General features: G+C 40.6%; 1 protein-coding gene across 1 annotated transcript; it reads left to right on the forward strand.

Annotated features, from left to right (window-relative positions):
* The first annotated feature begins 3,932 nt into the window (after window positions 1-3,932).
* LOC309534541 (calreticulin-like) lies at window positions 3,933-20,028 on the forward strand. The gene is made up of 9 exons (XM_082226774.1): window positions 3,933-4,194; window positions 6,443-6,544; window positions 7,880-8,083; window positions 9,217-9,311; window positions 10,549-10,758; window positions 11,824-11,937; window positions 13,678-13,821; window positions 15,952-16,044; window positions 17,958-20,028. Exons 1-9 carry the CDS (start codon window positions 4,044-4,046, stop codon window positions 18,090-18,092), a joined length of 1,248 nt encoding a protein of 415 aa, XP_082082900.1. The 5' UTR covers window positions 3,933-4,043; the 3' UTR covers window positions 18,093-20,028.
* The last annotated feature ends 2,759 nt before the right edge of the window (window positions 20,029-22,787 follow it).

Consider the following 22,787-nt stretch of genomic DNA (forward strand, 5'->3'; position numbering starts at 1 on the left):
GGCGGCGCGAGATTAAGAGGAGAGAGGCGACGGGCGCGGCAAGGGAAAAAAACACCGCACACACACACACACAGAGCCTACGCTGCTAACGAGAGGGAGGAGATAAAGACTGAGGGGGCGTGACTTGTGTACTGAGGGACGCAAGGTGGAGGGAGGGGGCCAAAAAATAATAATCGTTATTGGAAAAGGGTTTTTGGAAAAGTCTTAGGGAATTATTGTTGTTTAGTCGTGTCCGACTCTTCGTGACCCCATGGACCAGAGCACGCCAGGCCCTCCTGTCTTCCACTGCCTCCCGCAGTTTGGTCAGACTCATGTTGGTAGCTTCGAGAACACTGTCCAACCATCTCGTCCCCTTCTCCTTGTGCCCTCCATCTTTCCCAACATCAGGGTCTTTTCCAGGGAGTCTTCTCTTCTCATGAGGTGGCCAAAGTATTGGAGCCTCAGCTTCATGATCTGTCCTTCCAGTGAGCACTCAGGGCTGATTTCCTTCAGAATGGAGAGGTTTGATCTTGCAGTCCATGGGACTCTCAAGAGTCTCCTCCAGCACCATAATTCAAAAGCATCAATTATTCGGCGATCAGCCTTCTTTATGGTCCAGGTCTCACTTCCATACATCACGACTGGGAAAACCTTTGTCGGCAAGGTGATGTCTCTGCTTTTTAAGATGCTGTCTTAAAGTATAGCGAAGCATTTAAGGCTGCTGCCAGTATGGGCTTAAAGGTGCCGAAAGCTGTATTTCTGCTTGCACGTAGGTGACCTGGAAGAAAGCCTCGTTGAAACTCCTTTCGAGTGCATTCGGAGTTACAGAACTTCATTTGGGTGTCACTCTGAATAAAGACGGTGCTTATTATCCTGTTCCCACTACAGATGTGGAATTCACTCAGCACTGACAAGTTTTCTTGGAACCCTGGAGCTGTAAAGGTATTTTGCAGACACTCTAGTTCTGATTGGATTGCCCTAATCTACTATGCTTTTCGTCTGCAGGGGTGTAGGAAGGGGGGGCGGGGGACAGGCTGACCCAGGTGCCATCATCAGGTGACAAATTGTCAAGGAACAATTACTGCCCTAATAGGGCGGTTCATAAAAAACTTTTTTTTTTAAATGCCGGCTCCAAAGGTCTTACCTTACTACACTAGGGATTATATAGCTATGTATGATATTTCATAGGGACGCGGGTGGCGCTGTGGGCTAAAGCCTCAGCGCCTAGGGCTTGCCGATCGAAAGGTCGGCGGTTCGAATCCCCGCGGCGGGGTGCGCTCCCGCTGCTCGGTCCCAGCGCCTGCCCACCTAGCAGTTCGAAAGCACCCCCGGGGGCAAGTAGATAAATAGGTACCGCTTACCAGCGGGAAGGTAAACGGCGTTCCGTGTGCGGCTCTGGCTCGCCAGAGCAGCGTTGTCACGCTGGCCACGTGACCCGGAAGTGTCTGCGGACAGCGCTGGCCCCCGGCCAATAGATGTGAGATGGGCGCACAAACCCCAGAGTCTGTCAAGACTGGCCCGTTCGGGCAGGGGTACCTTTACCTTTACCTTTATGATATTTCATGCATATCAGTTAATATCTTGACCCTCCTCCACGAAAATAGCTGTTTACTTGGCCGTTTTCCTATGTCATGAAGGCTGAAATTTCAATTCAGTGGAGCAGGTCAAGCCTCCTAGCCGCCTGCTTTCCTATACAGCCAGTCCAACTGGTGGCTCTGGCTGTCTGCTTCCTTCTCCTTACTCTCGGTTGTTCCCTTGTAGAATTCAGCAGAGAGGAGGATGGAGACAAGCCTAGAAAAGTGCAAAGTTGGATTGGGGCATGTTCTTTACCATGAAGCAAACTGTGCATTTGAGCAATTTTGCGATCATGTTCACTAAACAGGAAAGGAATGGTCAGAGTTCTTCTTGGCATGTGGCAATATGCTTCAGTACTACTGTTGATAGTTTCAAAGACCTTAAGGAATTCACATGATTTCTCAGACCTTTTGCTGAGTATTCCTGGGACTGCAGAGCTGGAATGGGGGGAAATCCCTATTAAAACTTTCTACTAACACCACTCCTCCACAGCTCGATCATATTTATATTAGAGGCCAAAACAACAAAGTTTTGTGGCATGTTAAAGACTGACAAATTTTATTATGCCATAAGCTTCCATGCATTACGTGTTGTCAGAATACTTGAGAATGTAAGCCATTTGTTCCTGTTTAACTTTAGGGTGACAATCCTGTGCACACTCAGTGATTGTTAATTCATCTCTGAGAAAGTTTGCAAAGGATCAGAATACATCTTTCCCCAATGCCAGAATAAAACATATTGTTTGGAAGCTATTTTGGAAATCAGTGACAATTAGTGAACACTAATAGGGAACTTATGGTGAAGGGCTGCTTATAAATCAAATTAATAATAACAACCAACATAATTTTAATGTGAAATGATTAATCAGCTCCTAAGCATGCTCAATGGAATTTGGTGTTTTTTTTAATATACTAAGGCTATAATCCTAAATTTGTGACTTACCTCAGAGTAAACATGCATGAGATTGGTCTGAACATTTAGCATGACTGGAATTACTCTGGATTTATACAAATTAGAGAAATACAGTGAATAGTCACCAACTATAACAGGCCTAGGAAACCTGAGCCCCAGCCAGTATGACCAATGAGCAGCGATGATAGAAGTGGTAATTCAGAAAAATCTGGCTGTCCTCTGGTTAGCCACCTGTGTTTGGTTGCAATCTTGTTTAGAAATTATATGGTAGAGGAGTGATTCTGCATAGTGATATAAAGCTTGCATCTGCTCTAATTCCTTTAGTTCAGAGATGACTAACCTGTGGCCCTGCACACATTGCTGGACTCCACCTACCCATCAGCCTTAATCAGTATTTGTGGATGATAGAAGTTACAGATCAGCAGCACCTGAAGGAACATAGTCTAGCTACTCCTGCTTAAAGTTGCAATCCTAGCTATGTCTACACAGAATTAAGTCCCACTGAATTAAATATGGCTTACTGCCAGGTAAGTAGAATTAGGACTGCAGCCATAGTTTCTAATCAACTTCCTGCTCTTGTAGATTACTCATGCAAGGCTTTGCAGCTTTACTCCTTTTTATGTGAATGGGATATACACACACTGATAACTAGCTGAATATGTGGAGTAGAGACCGCAACAACGACAATGTAGTCAAATTGTCATGAGCTGTCATGACCAGCTTTTTCTTTTCTTTTCTAGAATGCTGCAAACCACTTAGTTTGTTTTCAAAAGGGAATTTAGTGTGGGAATGGTAACATTTCAGTTGGGATTGAGGCTATTTTGACTGAGATGAATACAGTGGTGCCTCGCAAGACGAAATTAATCTGTTCCGCGAGTCTCTTCGTCTTGCGAAGCACGGCTATTAGCGGATTAGCGGCTATTAACGGCTTAGCGGCTATTAATGGCTTAGCGGCTTTAAGAAAAAGGAAACGAACTCGCAAGACGTTTCGTCTTGCGAAGCAAGCCCATAGGGAAATTCGTCTTGCGGAATGACTCAAAAAACGGAAAACTCTTTCATCTTGCGCGTTTTTCGTCTTGCAAGGCATTCGTCTTGCGAGGTACCACTGTACAGTATATTTACTTACAAAAACAAGGTGAGCTATTATGATGTACTGAATTCTAAAAAGTTCTGCTTGCTACGTTCTCAAATATATTTCAAGTGGCAGAATGCTAACAATACTTTCAAAGAGTAGTCGAGTAGGAAGGCAATACACTTGCTGGGTGTGAATTGATCTGAATTAGATCCAGACACCTGTGTCTTCAGAATCCATTTCCTTTGAGACATTCCAGGGAGTTTCTGTGCTAGCGCAATTGCGTGGTCCCTTCTGATTGGTCCTTGTAGCTCAATTATTCATGGATTCTAACCAGTGGAAAAGACCCTTCTGTTCAGTATGATTATCAGTGTGATGACTGTTGTGGTTGTAGATTAGGAGAAGTGGGACAATATTTCAGAGGGGGTGTTACTATAGTCCTCTTAGTGCAATTTATAGAAGCCTCCTACCATTTTCAGAACTCTAAGTTCCTGTGAAACCAGTAATGCAGCTGATTTACTTAGGGACCTTCTTGATAGGACTGGTATTTGGGGAACAAACTGACAATGACAATGATGATAGCCCTTCTACTATGTTAGAGACACCACAGCATACAATAATAAAGGAGTATTTTAGGGAAGAGTTTGATGATGAAGGTAAGTGATACTTTGCTGTTTCTCTGTTCTGGAAGGAAACGGTTGACTTCCAAATCTTCTTTCATTTATGTAGCCTTACTCTAAAGAGTTGCATTCTTGTTTGATTTCATTTTTTTTTACTGTTTAATAATAAAATTAATTGATAAAATACTATGAAATATCTATTTTGTATGGTATCCCTTCTACTAAGCTATCAGTACATTCAGTACCACTACAGAAAAAAAATAAAGAATAGAAGCATGAAAGAGAAGACTGACCTTTTGCAATTTCCCCCCAAGTTTAGGAAAACTAATAATTAAAAGCAGTTGTCTTGCAAATTTTGTGAGGCTGCTGTCCTGTTCTGCTGTCCTACCTGGCAATATGTCTCACTGAATTCAGTGGCCGTTACATCTGAGTAGACATGCATAGGATTTCACTGTGAGTGATGCATGGAAGGAACAGAGATAAACCAGTTGAACATGAGGAGTCAGTCCTGATGCATTTGGAATCCTAGAGCACAGCTAATTTATAAAAGGATGCATCCAAAGTTAATAGTTTCATCTGTTTAAATATAAAGAAAAGGTAACCCAGATAGAAATAGTTTTTACTGTCTATTCTGAAACATTCAGAAGCAACTGATGTCCTGATATAGTATAGTGTGTTTCCCTGCATAAGAGATTGCACAGCTTTAAAATCTCTGCTATGTATCCTAATTTCAATATCTTTCAATATGTCTTCTTAAGAACTCCTAAGCAGACTGCAATTTTATTTATAGTGCTGCTCTATATGGAGCTAAAGGCAAATTCATTCACAGTACTAGGTTTCTGGGTTTGGTTAAAAGTTTGATTCTGGTTAATCATTCTTGAAGGTTTTTAGTGCTGTCTCCTAGGAAGAGAGAGTATTTTACATGTCCTCATCTACCTCCCATACAATTTCCTCCCTTCTTCCAATTTCTTATTTCTATCCCATGGGAAGATCAGTACAGGTGTTATTATCATTTATTATTGCGCCTGTTTGTACCCTTTCTTTAGAAGACATACTAAATGACACCAGTCTTGTACTGAAAGTCCATTACAAAATGGCTTGAAAATTAATTCAATCTGGTTTATATTACATTTGTTTGAATTTTGAGCCCTATGTTCAGTGTTATAAACATGACATAAACCAGGCAAATCACAAACATGATTCAACATGTAGCGAGTGGTCTCTTGGGATCATTGAGCAGTTTTCTCTAGCTCCAGATGGAGTTAAATATAGGCTTTTGTGATATTCAGCTAAGCATTCTTGAGTAAAATACTTTTTGTAGGGTTGTTTTTAACCAAATGTAATTCAAGATATATCAAGAATGCCTTTTTAGGTTTGCTGCCAGGTTTTATGCCTATGATGAAGGTTTCATCACTTGAATGATCTTTAAGAAAGACGTAGGTGCTCTAGTATGAGTGCTCTAGTATTATTCCTTGTCAGTGGCCACATTCAAATCTCACTCTAAACCACAGTATAGTATGATGAGACTGAGCAATGGTTTGCCTCTGATACATATGCTCTTTCCCTTCCTTTTCTTCCTCTGGCACAGTAGCACAAGGGGAAGTTCAGAATCTGTTTGCTTCTGCTTTTGCTTAACCACAGCTTGTTGTGTTACGCAGATTGAAAAAATGTGGTTAATGCTTTGTTTTGTTGGTTTAAAACAACTCTCCTTCAAATGATGAAGTTATTTTGTTGTTGGTTTAAACAAACCATAGTTAACATTGACCATGGTTCAGGGTTTGGATTAAATATCTGGAAAATTACTGCTTGTTATATGGCTGTTAAGTCCATGTGTCGTGTAGCCATGAGTTAATTTGTATAGTACAGTGGTACCTCAGGTTAAGAACTTAATTTGTTCTGGAGGTCCGTTCTTAACCTGAAACTGTTCTTAACCTAAAGCACCACTTTAGCTAATGGGGCCTCCTGCTGCCGCTGCGCTGCCACTGCATGATTTCTGTTCTCATCCTGAAGCAAAGTTCTTAACCCGAGGTACTATTTCTGGGTGGGGAGTGGCTGGGGAAACCCAGCCAGATGGGCGGGGTACAAATAAATTATTATTATTATTATTATTATTATTATTATTATTATTATTATTATGGGTTAGCGGAGTCTGTAACCTGAAGCATCTGTAACCCGAGGTACCACTGTATATCCTAAAATATTAATTCTATTTTACATAACGTGAAATAATTGTTGCATGTTATTGTTTTGCTATACCTCATTGCTACTTCTTTTGCTTTTCCAGATGAATGGGAGAAACGATGGGTTCAATCTAAACATAGATCTGATTATGGTAAATTTCGTGTTGCATCAGGAAGGTTTTATGGAGATAGAGAAAAAGATAAAGGTAAAATAATGCATTCTCCCATCCCCCAGGTTGTGAAAAATGAGATTTGTGACTGAATGCATGCCCTCATTCACTTTTATTCCATTATTGACACAATATTGGCTAGTAATAAAACATCTGCATAACTGTCTATAAAACATCTACATAACTAGTGGTGGGCTAGAGAGCAGGGTTTCTGCATCTGAGCAAATTTGTGTCAGTGCAAATAGATCCTACAAGTAATGTGATCCCACACATTTAGCTCTTTAAAAGTCAAACCAGCACTTTAAATTGAGCCCATAAATAGTCAGTCAATGTAACTGGTGTAGAATGAGTGTAATATGATCCAATATGCCCAAATCGCACGAGATCCTGGTAGCTGCGTTCTATACCAGTTGGATTTTCTGGGCCACATGTAAAGGCAGATCTATAGAGAGAGCATTACAGTGGCCTAGTCCAGATGTAACCAGTGAGTGTGTTACTTTTTTCCTAAGATAGGGTCAAGTTAAAATGACAAAAGGCACTCCTAGCCACCTGTGCTAGTAAAGATGATAAATTGGATCCCTGTAGATTTAAGGCAGGAGTGGGGAACTGGATCTGACCAGTAGGAGGCTACCCACCAGTTGTTTTCCCTGACATTGTTAAAAGAAGAAGCTGATCAGTAGTTAGAGCAACCACTTTTGAAGAAGCTCTTTCAGTGACTGTCAGCTGATTGGAGCTGGGAGCATGCCTTCAAAGAGACTGTTTATTGGTGGTTATAGGGAGTCCCTTCAAAGTCTCTGCAGGGGGGGGGGAAATGCTCCTAAAAACAGCATTTTCCCCTCTACCTAGAAAGTGACATGGGTTTAAAGCACTTCTTCCAGTGCTCTGAATTCAGACTGCTTCCTCTGGGGGGGGGGGGAAGCATGCTATTGCAGCGAATGCCATCTGATTCTTGGGACTGACTGCACTTTGAAGCTCCAATGATCAGCTGATTGTCAGCTGCACAGGGCTTTCTGTTCAAGCACCAACAATCAGTGGTTATAGGTGCTTGAACTTTTGTTTTCCCTTTTTCCAGACATCTCCATTTTCTCTTTGTTTATTTCCCGATTAATGTACAGGCTCTGTAAATTGTTTCTTGACTAATATTTATGCAAGTTTCTAACTTCCCAGAGTAATCAACAGTGGTATTTTGTATATTGGTGGTCTTCTCTTGTTAACAGTATAACTGGCAAGAGGTTATTTAATATTCATATCCTACATAACGCTAGACAGTCTTTGCGGTTATATTATTATAACCATAGTAAGGACAGGATTTTGTGAAAGTACAATAAGTTGTTTAAACCATAGTTCTAGATCTTTGATTTAATTTTACAGGTCTGAAGGCAACTGAAGACACTAAGTATTATGCAGTGTCAGCAAGGTTTCCACCCTTCAACAATGAAGGTCAGACGTTAGTGCTTCAGTATACAGTAAAATATGACCAACATGTTGATTGTGGTGGTGCCTATGTTAAACTTTATTCTGCAGACCTGGTTCAAGAGGTTATGAATGAAGATTCTGAATATTATATTATGTTTGGTAAGTTCTCAACATGTCTTATTAGTCAGCAGTCAAAGCATATCCATTTTTACAGTGCAATCCAAGAGAGAATTGGGCTTAGCACTATAAGGAAATTTCTGTTTTCATATTTTTTGAGTCTACATCACTGTATATATCAGTGGCTGCACACAATTCTGTGCCATGACTTATGATTTAGTCAACTATCTGGTGCAGAAAGCTCAAGAGCGCCTACCATACTCTTCCGGTAGTCAAATGAGGAAACACACAACAGAGCAGTTGGCTTATCATTACACTGGAATCAGCTCTTCTGGTTTGTTTTTCTCCAGAAAACCAAAATGTGAAGCCAAGTTCTTGACTTCCCAAACATTGTTTATTTGGAGAGAAAAACCCCAAGAATTGGTTTGGGGATAATGTTAAGCTCAATGGTTTGTTTCCCCACTCAACTAAGGAAGAAGCAGAGTGGGAGCACATGGGATGCATGCACCAGCATGCACCTTGTGCACTGGTTAGCTTACTAAACCATAATTAATAGCTCAGTATTATGGGCAAACACAGCCAGTTTTTGCTTCCTTATGTTTTGCAAAATATATTCAATGAGCTGACAAGGTTGCTGGATCAGGGTGAAGTCTTCCAGGGAGCTTACAAGCAGGGCATGAAGTCAACAGCTCGCCTCTGCTGCCCCATTGTATGGTGCCAACATTTGATATTGTCTCTGAAGATTTAATTTAGCTATACACAGCATCAGACCATGAACATAAATCTGAACTTTTTAAAAGCTACTGAAAGTAGTAGCTATCAACCCTTTTGACATCTTTTTTTAAAACTTCCTGGCAATCAATGTGTCTAACACTTTGCTTATTACTTACAATTTTTGAAAACTGCTCTTTCATCTCCCATGTATGTTGTCTTGAGAGTTAGAAGTAGTGGGATTAAAATGGTTTTAAAATATTAAAATGTTGGTTGCAAGGGACAGGAAGTAAGTAAGTCACCTTCCACGTTTGGAGAAGAAGAAGAAGAAGAGGAAGAATAAAGTACTATTAACAGCAATTTCTAAATCAGTGGTCAAACTATCATTAAATGACTTATATTTGTGCAGGTGGAATTCTGATCCAAGTCAATTGGGTTTTTAGAGCACTGTTGTTTTCTCCTAGGTCCAGATATATGTGGAGAAGACAAAAAGATAGTGCAGGTTATCTTCAACTATAAAGATGATTATTATTTGATCAAAAAAAACATCACATGCGAGGTATGATCAGTATTTTTTTGGTATCTGAGAAGCATTGTTGATTTCTAAACTTTGTTGCTAGTTTTCCTCTACTAATTGCATTTTTTGTATCTTTCTGTCTTGCTAAAATTCTACTTTCCACACACAAGCAACAGTGAAAAACCCATACAGTGGTGCCTTGCAAGACGAAATTAATCCGTTCCGCGAGTCTCTTCGTCTTGCGGTTTTTTCGTCTTGCGAAGCACGGCTATTAGCGGCTTAGCGGCTATTAACAGCTTAGCGGCTTTAAGAAAAAGGAAACAAACTCGCAAGAACTCGCAAGACGTTTCATCTTGCGAAGCAAGCCCATAGGGAAATTTGTCTTGCGGAACAACTCAAAAAACGGAAAACTCTTTCGTCTTGTGCGTTTTTCATCTTGCGAGGCATTCGTCTTGCGAGGTACCACTGTAGCTGAAGTCTGGGTCAAGTAGTGTTTTTGAAACTAACAGTAACATATATTACAATTATGTTGGCGAGTAAGGGATAGTTTAACTATGGTTTAATGTTAATGAAAAGTGCTAGTGCATGCTGCTCAAAAAGTCCTCAACTGATTCACCGCAACTCATTCACTGTTGCTCCTGACCACACTGCACCAGGACCAACAAGCTACAAGCATTGGCATGTTATATTATCTAAATCAAGATTGTAGTTTGTTTGGAGAGAACATGAGCAGCAGGTTTGTTTCAGGGAAATCAACTACAAGTCTGGATTTCACATTCCATTTCTTTTGTTGATACGTATTGTTACTGGGACCATGCAAGCATGCTGGAGCTTTGTTCTGCTTTGCTCTTCCCTGGACTGAGTGTGGTGCAGCAACTAAGCCAAAGTTTTGCTTAATGTGTCCTCTGAACCCAGGATCATGGTTAAGCTATGAACCCAGTATCATGGTTAAGTTGTAGCCAAGAACAAACATTGGCTGATGGGCACCAATCATTATGGTTGCCACTCTTGCATCCTAGGCACCATTTACTTTTGACACACAACCCAAGAAGCAAGGGAAATAGCTCTCACCAACCAATAATAAGTACCATGGCATGTCCTCAATTTTCTGGCCTCCAAACTCTTCAAGCAGTGATTGAGTAGATAATCAGTATGCCATTTTTTTCATTTAGTTTATATTCTGTTGCAACATTTAACAAGGAAAACCATCAGTCAGTTTGGAATATGAGAAAAGAACTCTCTACTTATGTAATAATCTTTATTATTTTTCTTTTTCGAGACCGATGACTTTACCCATCTCTACACTTTGATACTACGTCCAGATTTAACATATGAAGTGAAAGTTGATAATTATGTTGCTGAGGCTGGCTATCTAGAAGATGACTGGGACTTCCTTCCTCCAAGGAAGATAGTTGATCATGAAATGGCAAAACCTGACTACTGGGATGAAAGGGAGCTTATTGAAGATCCCATGGACAAGAAACCAGATGTAAAGTTTCAGTATAATGGTTTCTCTTTCTATATAGATATATATGTACATTAAAGCTGTCTACTTCCCCAGTTGCATTCTGTCCACTGACCATCTCTTGTTGTCTCAGTTGAAGTCAGTGGGTGTTGCAGCTGTGCTTATAATTCTATGATTTGCTCCAACAACAGTCTGATATCCATCATTTCCTTTCTATTATTTCTATTATTAAATAATTCTTACTTCAGTCAATTTCACAATGGTAGCTAATTATTACTTCCATTTAGCAAATGGAGGAGCTGAGGCAATATATGATCATTTACTTGCCTGGGGCTGAGTTGGGTTAAACTCTAAAATCAATTCTGCACCTCAGTGACATTTGTCTTCGCCTTTACAGACAAATGTCTGCACCCAAGCAAACATTTATACATTCTTTATACACAAAGCAGCATATGTCACTTTTGCCAGGACTTCTTACTTCACCTGACCAGATGAGGGCATAGATGGCAAATACCCAAGTCTCATAGATAGTTCCCCATTCTGGACTCAAACCCCAGCACCTCAAGCCCACAGATAAGGATAACATCAAAACAAGCCAATTAACTTATATCAAAGGAAGTGAGTATGAACATACATGAGCTCATTGTTACATCAACTACCAATTAATTGTGGGGTTATATTGACTACCAAGATGGTGTTTGCAGTGCTTCTAGAACAGTTCACCTTTGGTTCAACACAAAGTTCAATACAGTATATGTCTATCACGGGATTAATAAAAACAAATTTCCATGCCTGGTAGTTGTTGCAGTGAATTTTGTTGAATGCCACAGAACCTAAAAGCTTGTTAAGTGTGGTAACATATGAAATGCTAGATGATAACAGAAAACAATATAATAACCAATACTTATTTTTATGTATTTATTTACATTTATATTTTGCTACTCTTCCAGCACGGAACTCAACTTACTAATTGGTCAATGTGATATTAAATGAGCAAGCATTTTAATAAACTGTCAGGATTATCTTGCTGCTAAAATACATGTTTGAGAAAACAATCTTTATTGATTATATGAATGCATACTGTTTTAGGATTGGGATCAGCCAGAAAGAATTCCTGACCCAAATGTCACGAAGCCAGATGACTGGGATGAAGAAATGGATGGAGAGTGGGCACCACCATCGGTTCCAAACCCGGAGTACAGAGTAAGCTTGGTATAGGTCTGCATAATAATAAATGCAGAGACTTAGATGGTAAACAGTAGGGGTCGTATACCCAGAGTAGACCCATTTAAATGGATAGATTTAAGTTAGTCAAGTCCATTGAATTCAGTAAGTCTCTGAGTATGACTTAGTCCAGGGATTGTCTACCTGGTGCCAAGTTTGTTTCCCTTGAGCATCTTTGGTTTTTGGTTTTGTTTTCAAAAAATAGGCATTTCCTTTACCCATGGAGGAACTTTTCTAACGGGTGGGGTTTCTCAGTGATATTCTGTGTTGAGAGAGATGTATTTTTTTTGGGGGGGGAGTCACACATATGGCATTTGTGTGAGGTCCAGGGATGAGGGAGCAGCAGTGACTGCACTCTCTAATCTTGTCTTATGCCATACCGCCATAGCAGCCATTTTGTAACAGGCACCCACAGCACTTCCTCAGAATTCAAAGTGTGCTCACTGGTCCAAAAAGGTACCATGTTTAACCTGAGGCATTTTATCTTACTACCTACTCTCCTGTTCAGTCTTTCTGAATCTACCTTCATTTGGCTTTGCCTGTATTTCTCAAGTCCCCCATCCTTAAATGCCATCTCTTGTACCAGTATCTCCCTTCAAGCAGCTATATCCCATCACTTACTAAGCCCTCAAATAGGTACTGCTTTCTCTGTTTTTCTTGCTGCTCTCTTTTTGACCCACTGGTTTGGATTCCTCTTTCTCTTTCTCTCTCTTTCTTTACCACTTCCAAGTAGTTGCTGTCTCCAGTCTGCTTTTCATCCTCTCTACTGACTGTTGAAATCATTGTCTATGCTTTTCTTCCATTACCACAATTGTCACATAGTATTTTTAAGTCCTTGCAGAACTTTTACCCACCTTATATTATCAGTTTCAACCCTTTAGTTTTGTAGCTTTTAGTTTTGCAGCTCAAATCCGTGGTTGTGTCTCCACTCTCACTGCTTTTTCCATCACTTCTTGCTTTCTCCATTCTATTCACACCTCATCAGCTCCCCCCGCCCTCCTGTTTCCATTCCTGTCCCCCTCTCCCACATGTATTCAGGGGTGTGTGGAGGGGGCGGTCTGCCCCGGGTGCCACTCTAGGGGGGGGGTGACAAGATGGCCCCTGCCTCCCCCCAACTGTAGAGCGGCCAAGGGCGTGTGCAGTCCATATGGGCTGCCGTTCTCATGCACTGTCCATATGGGCTGCTGCGCGTGCGCACGTACAGCTGCATCCCGTGCAGTCGTCACACACGTGCAGTCCATACAGGATGCTGCACATGCACACTCCGTACAGGCTGCCCCACCCCAGGTACCGGAGAGGGTTCCTCCGCCACTGCTTGTATTATCTTCAAATTAAGACAAAATCTGTAGCTCTCCAGTTGTTGCTAGACTCCAACTCCCATAAGCCCCAGCCAACATAGTATGGAAGGGATGTTGAGAAGTGGGAAACCAACAACATATGGGCGGCTACTTCCCCATCCTAGTGAAATCATTGTTAAAGTACAAGTCAATGGTATATAATTAGTTTTACTTATTGTAAAATAAAGCTTCTGTTGGCATTATCACTATGAAAGGCCCACACTCAAAACTGTAAATAATGTGTCAGTACATATTTAGCAAATGATGATAATACATTCCATATTGTTATTTTTCTTTCACTAGACTTAGCAAATATTTATTTTGACTAAATTGGGTTTGGGGGGAAATAAACTTCAAGCTTGTCTCAATTGTTCTTTTTTAGGGAATTTGGAAGCCCCGTATAATCAAAAATCCCAATTATAATGGCATATGGGTTCAGCCATTAGTTGATAATCCAGAATACACACCTGATCCTAATCTTTACAAGTATTTCAACATCAGTGTCATTGGTTTAGAAATTTTACAGGTATGTATTTTATAGAGTTTTCAGAAATAATTCCTTAACTGGAAAGATAATTCTTATTACAGAGTCTAGTTGTATTCTGTACCATTATGAGGGAAAAGCTGTCCAATTTTCTAATTTGAATCATTCACAGGAGAAAAATAGCATTAGCAACCCATTCATTTTGAAAATATGATATACAGTGGTACCTCAGTTTACAAACTTAATCTGTTCCAGAAGTCCGTTCTTAAACCGAAACCATTCTTAAACCGAGGTGCGCTTTCGCTAATGAGGCCTCCTGACGCCGGTGCACTTCCACCATTCGGATTCCGTTCTTAGACCGAGGTAAAGTTCATAAACCGGGACACTACTTCCGGTTTTAAACCGAATCGTTCTTAAACAGGACTGTTCTTAAACCGAGGTACCACTGTGTTGTGTTTCCCATTTGCAGCATTTGCAATTAATTCAAACGACTGCATGGTCATCTATAGAATCTGCTTCAGTGGTGATCTTCACACCATGTGCTCTAGAGTAGGATTATTGTGGAGTAGATAATTTGAGAAGAATGGCCTCTGATATTAGAAGATTATGATATAGCTGGATTGATGGGATGACAAACCTGTGTACTGGCTTTGAGTATGAACGCAATGTTAAATCTGAATTTATTAGAATAGGAGCACGCTAAATTGGTAGGCGCAGTGGAACTTACTTTTGACTTACATGTATATTGTTGAAATGTGGGGCTTTTAATGCAAAGCCTGTGACATCTGCAATCTGAGAATCATTTTTCATTACAGTGATACCTCTGGTTACGAACTTAATTCGTTCTGGAGGTCCATTCTTAACCTGAAACTGTTCTTAACCTGAGGTACCACTTCAGCTAATGGGGCCTCCCGCTGCCACCGCCGCACGATTTCTATTCTCATCCTGAGGTAAAGTTCTTAACCCGAGGTACTACTTCTGGGTTAGCGGAGTCTGTAACCTGAAGCGTATGTAACCTGAAGCGTATGTAACCCGAGGTACCACTGTAAAAGGCTCCAGATACCGTAACTAGATAAGCCTTCCTGATACAGGGAAACAGAACCATTTTGAATCTGGCTTCTAGTCTTCAGAAAACGAGACAGTTTCCTAAAGAAGAAATGGGGGCAATCACCTAATTACGTACCCTTTGCATGTCATGGTTGAATTCCAACCCGTTTTACCTAGTCCATGGCAAATAGAAATTGAATTATTTTTTTAATCAAAATTCTACAGAATGAAAACATAAACACAGTAGAATTAATATAAACTTAATATAGATATGAAGCAACAGCTTTGGGACTGTATATATTTGCTTTCATCACAAAATGCTGAATTTCTGGTTGAAGGAATTGGTTAATATATTATGCATGTGTGAGCTAGGAAGTTTTCCTCAAAATAACAATGAAATATTATATAGGCACGCTGCCATTTTCTATTGCTTGTTCATATTTTATATTATTTTAGTATACAGCAGGAAATAATATTTTATATTATTATTTTAGTATACAGAAGGAAATAAATTATTTTAAATAAATAGATAGCCACTTAATACAGGTTTGAGAAGAAAATAATGCAGCTTTGTACAATCTCACTTCTAGAAACCATGTATCACCCATTCTTGCAGCATTGTATTGTAGCTATAGGGCAGGATTCACATAACTAGCCCCGTCAGCAGAAGCCCTGCACAAGGACTTCAACTTGCGCAATGGGGTTCCGTCCTCCTCTCCCTGTCAGCCCCTTAAAATTGGATGGAAGGAAGTGAGGAAAACCCCCAGAACAGCATGTGGTGGGAGAAGAGAGGAGCTTGCTCTGTCTCACATTGAATTCCACCCATAGGTTTTGGGATTTTTTTGTATCACCTTTAATCATTGTATCCAATGTTGTGCCCAATTTATATTGTGAGCTTTTTCTGGTGAAGCACCATTCTTGTTGGTATTAAATTCAGGCAGCGGTCATAACTCCATTACCTAATAATAAATGTCTCTGAATTCAACAGGTCTTACTTCTGAGTACACATAGTTGGACTTCCATTATCACAAGTATATATGGCTCACATATATGGCTCACAAATCTAGCTATATTGTGTTTACTTCAGTAACTCATTTTTCCCTTCTACCTTTTTAATTCCAACAGGGAAAGTCTGGCACAATCTTTGACAATTTTCTTATCACAAATGATGAACAATATGCTGAAGATGCTGGGAATGAAATGTGGGGTCCCACATTTGTAAGTAACGTAATCACCATACAAGAGTGGCTGCATTGAGATGGTGCAGAAGGGCTTTTGCTAGTATACCTGCACAGCTCCAGGTGTCCAGGCATTTGTATAATTACCATAAGAGCCTTGAACCCTGCAGCAGTCTCGCCACTACATTCTGCACTACCTGGTTCAAGACCAGGCTCAAGGACTTCCCCACATAGAGTATACTGCAGTTATCAAGTCTTGAGGTTACTTATGCATGGACTCCTGTTATCATGATCCAGTTATTGTCATAGCTGGTGTACCAGACAAAGTTGGTAAAAGGCATTCCTAGCAGAGGTCACTTAGGCCTCTAACCACAGATTTGTATCCAGGAATACCAGTACCTGGTTCTGATTGCTTTATGAAGCACCTGAGCCCTACTGCATTGGCAGAAGAATCCTCCTGTGGATTGATCCAGGCTGTTGGTTGCTGTTATCATTAGCTCATAAGAGAATTCCTCTAGCAATACAGTAAGGCTCAGATGCTTCATAAGGTAAAACAGGACCAGGATTCAATGGGGTATCTTTGCTGGTCTGAGGTACACTAAGGAAAATGTGGGTGAACAGGGGGTAAGTTGTAAAGCAAGCATAATTTGTGAGGGTACACAATATTCCATTACTATTCAAGAAATATGCCAAGTTCCTAATAATAATAATAATAATAATAATAATAATAATAATAATAATAATAATTTATTATTTATACCCTGCCCATCTGGCTGGGTTTCCCCAGCCACTCTGGGCGGCTTCCAAAAGAATATTAAAATACTATTATACATCAAACATTAAAAGCTTCCCTAAACAGGGCTGCCTTCAGATGTCTTCTAAAAGTCTGGTAGTTGTTGTTCTCTTTGACATCTGGTGGGAGGGCGTTCCACAGGGAGGGCGCCACTACTGAGAAGGCCCTCTGCCTGGTTCCCTGTAACTTGGCTTCTCGCAGTGAGGGAACCGCCAGAAGGCCCTCGGTGCTGGACCTCAGTGTCTGATCCTTACACATATCTGCTTGATACTATATCTTGTTAAGTTCAGTCAGTCTTGTTCGAGCAAGCTGTAATCCTGTGCACCCTTACCTAGAAGTAAATCTTGTTGAACATAGTAGGATTTACTTCTGTGTAAACATGAATAGAATTATTAGACTGCACATCCTGCAGAGTTTAGTTAACCATAACTAGCACTAACAGGATTCATAAAATCAATACTATACCTACTGTACATAATATTTTTATACATAGAAGTAGCCAGTAAAGAACTGTAGAAATGCATGCTTCCATTATTACAGTGTAAGAAACAAAACTGATGTAGTTCCAAACATATTAAGATCTGCTTGAAAAACACAAGCTTTAGGTGTTAAGGGAAGCTAGTTAAATTCTTTTGAAATTATGAAGAACTCACTGAAAACTAAGGAATAAATGTACAAATGTAGCTGTACAGATTGCACAAAAATAACAAAAAGCCAAGCAAGGTATATACAACACTAAAGAAAGTGACAAAAATATCTGAGGGTGGGAAAGTTTTCAGTGTTGCATCACGTCTGATTATTAGGAATTTTCATAGTGACTTTAGATTGGGGGGAAATACCTTCAGAGTTAAGGCTTGAACCTACATTTTCAGTGTGAGGCCCTCTTTCTCACTGACTCTTTGCCAAGAAGGAAAGGGAGGCAGATTTCAAAAACAAATCTCTTACGGAAACTTATAGAAGTAAATGTCTGCATTTCATATTCTGGCTGTGACATTTACATTTTTTAAAAATTGACTCGAGGTAATGTATTCCTATAACCTTCATTTGGTCTTAACACATGGAATACTATTGAATAAGTTATTTGCAGCTTATTTATATTAATATTTAACATGGTTTTTCATCTTGCCAACATGCTTTACAATTCTTGTTTGAATAAACAGGAGAGAGAATGGAAGAGAAGACAGGGACAAGATGTTGTGTATAAAAAAATTAATGAAAATGAGGAACCGAAAGGAAAAGAAGGCAAGAAAGAAAAAAGGAAGAAAAAAGATCGCAATGTTAAAGATGAGCTCTAATCAACCAAATTTTATTGCATAGTTACTGTAACTCATGGTGGAATTTTTTTCAACTTCTAAATATTGTATTTATTTTCTAAATATCTGTTACTGAAACTGAAATGCAGTGGCAGTAAAAAGTTCTGACAACAATTGTTATGCTAATAAGTGTGGGTAATGGTGGTACAAGCAAAATGGTTGGGTTTCTTATTTAATTCCGGAGGGGACATCGACACATACAGAGACACATAGATGGATGCAACTCATGTACTGTGGGGATGTAGAAAATAGCAAAGAACCACTGGCTCAGTCAGAGGTCATATTCCTTGATACCTAAACTAGGGATAGATTGAAATGTCTATAACAGTTTACTACATCATTTGCAGGTGACAATTTGATTGCTGAAATGGTTTTACAGGGAGGGAATTCCCACTGTGGTTGTGGGTGGCTGCTCAGCTTTCTAAAATAACTTTTTAAAACTCACCAACTTTTAGAAATTAAGCAAAATGGAAGCAAAGAAGGCCCGTTCTCATGGTAAGTTGACCCTCTATAACTACCCACCCCAAGTTAGCTAATTTTATTGTAGTGCCCCTTCTCTTTTTTTGGTTACAGGTTTCCCCTGACATCGCTTTTTTCTCCCTCCCCCCAAAGTCAGGCATATTGTAAAACAAATGGAGACTAGCTTTGCTGTAAACTAGGAATGTTGCATGGGCTGCTTTTTCCCACTTTCTCATTCATACATCTCCCCTGCCCTTCAATGGGTTCTGTAATTATACTGTAGCATTGCTTCTGCACAAAGGAGACGGTGATATCCAACAGTTGAAACAAAATTCTGGCTGAAACTCTGCCCCTTTAAATCTCTACCTAACCTCTATTTTATACATGTTTTGGGTAGACAAGCTTAAAACATACAGGTCTGCAGATATCAGGTGTAAATGGCACCTCACATGACCATCATAGTGATTCAACCCTATACCATTATACTAATTCAACTACAACTTACAGCTGAGAATTCACATGTGCACCTCTTACACACACTGAGGTTCCTGAACTATTGTGAATTGTTCCATTCTTTATAAGTTCCCACCACAAATGCACATGGAAGCATTATGTAGTCATATGGCACAACACTAAGAGGAGAGATAGTTGCCTGGATTTCCACCCAATATATTTCAAGTATGTAACTTTCCACTATCAATGTATAGCATAAGTAGGCAGTGACCGCTGGACTGTGTAGGGTTCCTAGGTCACAGATGCATGCCCAAGTTGTTCCTGTCTTCTGCCCATCCTCCTCTCTTAAAAAGATACTATGGTACAGTTGTACTTAACAAAACAGAAAGGACTTATGTTGGTTCAGAAGGGCTTCCTTCTCTCACAGTTGCTTCACTGCTCTGAGAAAAGTTACGTTGCCTCCACCTGTTCTGGTTCTCCCCGTCCTTACCCTTTGCAAAGAAAGAGTGGACACTTAAGCATTGAAGTTTTTTAATACTTAAATCAAGGTAAGGCACTTACGTGCTAAGTGCAGATTCATACCACAATAACTGCATTGCATGGGGATTGAAATGCATAGGATTGCAGCTTGAATTAGTTAAAGGTGCCACATAGGCCTTAACAAAGGACCCCATCAATTTCCAGACCTATGGGAAAATATTCTACCCTCTCCCCACTTGCTCACTTCTTTATCTTTTCCCAAGAATGTGGAATAAGGTATAGAGATAGTAAGTGCACTAGGGCCTGAGACACCAGGGTTAAAATCACCACTTGGCCATTAAAAACTCACTGTGTGACTTTGGGCCAGTCACTGTCAGGACTAACCTACCTCACAGGGTGGTTGTGAGGATAACATGGGGAAATGAATGAATGCATGCCACCTTGAGCTCCTTGGAGGAAAGGTGGAATGGATATAAATGCAATACTGATAAATAAGGAATAATCATAATAAAAAGTCTACATCCAACCTGCCTGTCCCTGATTTTGAATTGGAGGGTTGGGGTCAGGTCTTGAATCATGAAAATAAACCCAATTCAGAAATCAAATAAAAAATAATCTGGGATACAACCAGGATATTCAGGCCTATAAACATTGAATCATAGAATCATAGAATCATAGAGTTGGAAGAGACCACAAGGGCCATTGAGTCCAACCCCCTGCCAAGCAGGAAACACCATCAGAGCACTCCTGACATATGGTTGTCAAGCCTCTGCTTAAAGACCTCTAAAGAAGGAGACTCCACCACACTCCTTGGCAGCAAATTCCACTGTCGAACAGCTCTTACTGTCAGGAAGTTCTTCCTAATGTTTAGGTGGAATCTTCTTTCTTGTAGTTTGGATCCATTGCTCCGTGTCCGCTTCTCTGGAGCAGCAGAAAACAACCTTTCTTCCTCCTCTATGTGACATCCTTTTATATATTTGAACATGGCTATCATATCACCCCTTAACCTCCTCTTCTGCAGGCTAAACATGCCCAGCTCCCTTAGCCGTTCCTCATAAGGCATCGTTTCCAGGCCTTTGACCATTTTGGTTGCCCTCCTCTGGACACGTTCCAGTTTGTCAGTGTCCCTCTTGAATTGTGGTGCCCAGAACTGGACACAGTACTCCAGGTGTGGTCTGACCAGAGCAGAATACAGTGGCACTATTACTTCCCTTGATCTAGATGCTATACTCCTATTGATGCAGCCCAGAATTGCATTGGCTTTTTTAGCTGCCGCGTCACACTGTTGGCTCATGTCAAGTTTGTGGTCAACCAAGACTCCTAGATCCTTTTCACATGTACTGCTCTCAAGCCAGGTGTCACCCATCTTGTATTTGTGCCTCTCATTTTTTTTGCCCAAGTGCAATACTTTACATTTCTCCCTGTTAAAATTCATCTTGTTTGTTTTTGCCCAGTTCTCTAATCTGTCAAGGTCGTTTTGAAGTGTGATCCTGTCCTCTGGGGTGTTAGCCACCCCTCCCAGTTTGGTGTCATCTGCAAATTTGATCAGGATGCCCTTGAGTCCATCATCCAAGTCGTTGATAAAGATGTTGAATAAGACCGGGCCCAAGACAGAACCCTGTGGCACCCCACTAGTCACTCTTCTCCAGGATGAAGAGGAACCATTGATGAGCACCCTTTGGGTTCGGTCAGTCAGCCAGTTACAAATCCACTGAGTGGTAGCATAGTCAAGACCGCATTTTACCAGCTTCTTTACAAGAATATCATGGGGCACCTTGTCAAATGCCTTGCTGAAATCAAGGTAGGCTACATCCACTGCGTTCCCTTCATCTACCAGGCTTGTAATTCTGTCAAAAAACGAGATCAGGTTAGTCTGACATGACTTATTTTTCAGAAATCCATGCTGACTATTGGTGATCACAGCATTCCTTTCTAGGTGCTCACAGACTGTTTGCTTAATGATCTGCTCCAGAATCTTCCCTGGTATTGATGTCAGACTGACTGGGCGGTAATTATTTGGGTCCTCTCTTTTCCCCTTTTTGAAAATAGGGACAACATTTGCCCTCCTCCAGTCTGCCGGGACTTCGCCTGTTCTCCAGGAATTCTCAAAGATGACTGCCAGTGGTTCTGAGATCACATCTGCCAGTTCTTTTAATACTCTTGGATGCAGTTCATCTGGCCCTGGAGACTTGAATACATCTAAACTAGCCAAATATTCTTGTACTATCTCCTTAGTTATTCTGGGCTGTGTTTCCTTTGCTGAATCATTTGCTCCAAATTCTTCAGGTCGGGCATTGTTTTCTTTATCGGAGAAGACTGAGGCAAAGAAGGCATTGAGTAGTTCAGCCCTTTCTGTGTCCCCTGTTTGCATTTCACCATCTTCTCCTCTGAGTGACCCCACAGTTTCTTTGTTCTTCCTTTTGCTACGAACATACCCATAAAAGCCTTTTTTGTTGCTTTTAACCTCTCTAGCAAGCCTGAGTTCATTCTGTGCTTTAGCTTTTCTGACTTTGTGTCTACACGTGCTGGCTATTTGTTTGAATTCCTCTTTGGTGGTTTCCCCCCTTTTCCATTTTTTGTACACATCCTTTTTTAATCTTAATTCAGTTAAAAGTTCTTTAGATAGCCACCCTGGCTTCTTTAGGCACCTTCCATGTTTCCGTCTCATTGGTATTGCCTGTCGTTGTGCTTTTACTATCTCCCTCTTAACAAACTCCCAGCCATCATGAACTCCCTTTCCTTTAAGTATTGCTGTCCATGGGATCTCACCCAGCACTTCCCTAAGTTTTATGAAGTCGGCTTTCTTAAAGTCAAGAAATTGAGTCCTAGTATGCTTGGCTGCTCCTTTCCGCTGTATAGTAAACTTCAGAAGAGCATGATCACTCGCGCCTAATGATCCTTCCACATCTACCCCACTAACCAGGTCATCAACATTGGTTAGGACCAGATCTAAAATGGCTGTTCCTCTTGTTGCTTCTCCCACTTTCTGGACAATGAAGTTGTCTGCAAGGCCAGTGAGGAATCTGTTTGACCTTATGCTCTTGGCTGAGTTTGACGTCCAACAAATATCCGGGTAATTGAAGTCCCCCATTACTACTATCTCCCTTCCTTTTGCATGCTTGGCCATCTGTTCCAGGAAGGCATCATCTATGTCCTCCGTTTGGCTTGGGGATCTATAGTAAACTCCCACAATGAGGTCTCTGTTATTCTTCTCTCCCTTAATTTTGACCCAAATGCTCTCACTTTGGCTTTGAGGTTCTAAATCTTGGATCTCTTCACAGGTAT

This window comes from Podarcis vaucheri, assembly GCF_965113315.1.
Source record: "Podarcis vaucheri genome assembly, chromosome: 6".
NCBI lineage: Eukaryota > Metazoa > Chordata > Lepidosauria > Squamata > Lacertidae > Podarcis > Podarcis vaucheri.

Coding starts and splice junctions, on each gene's coding strand:
- LOC309534541 (XM_082226774.1), top strand. CDS start 4,044: ATGCAGCTGATTTACTTAGGGACCTTCTTGATAGGACTGGTATTTGGG. Junction 10,759..11,823: donor CCATGGACAAGAAACCAGAT/GTAAAGTTTCAG, acceptor ATACTGTTTTAG/GATTGGGATCAGCCAGAAAG. Junction 13,822..15,951: donor TTGGTTTAGAAATTTTACAG/GTATGTATTTTA, acceptor TAATTCCAACAG/GGAAAGTCTGGCACAATCTT.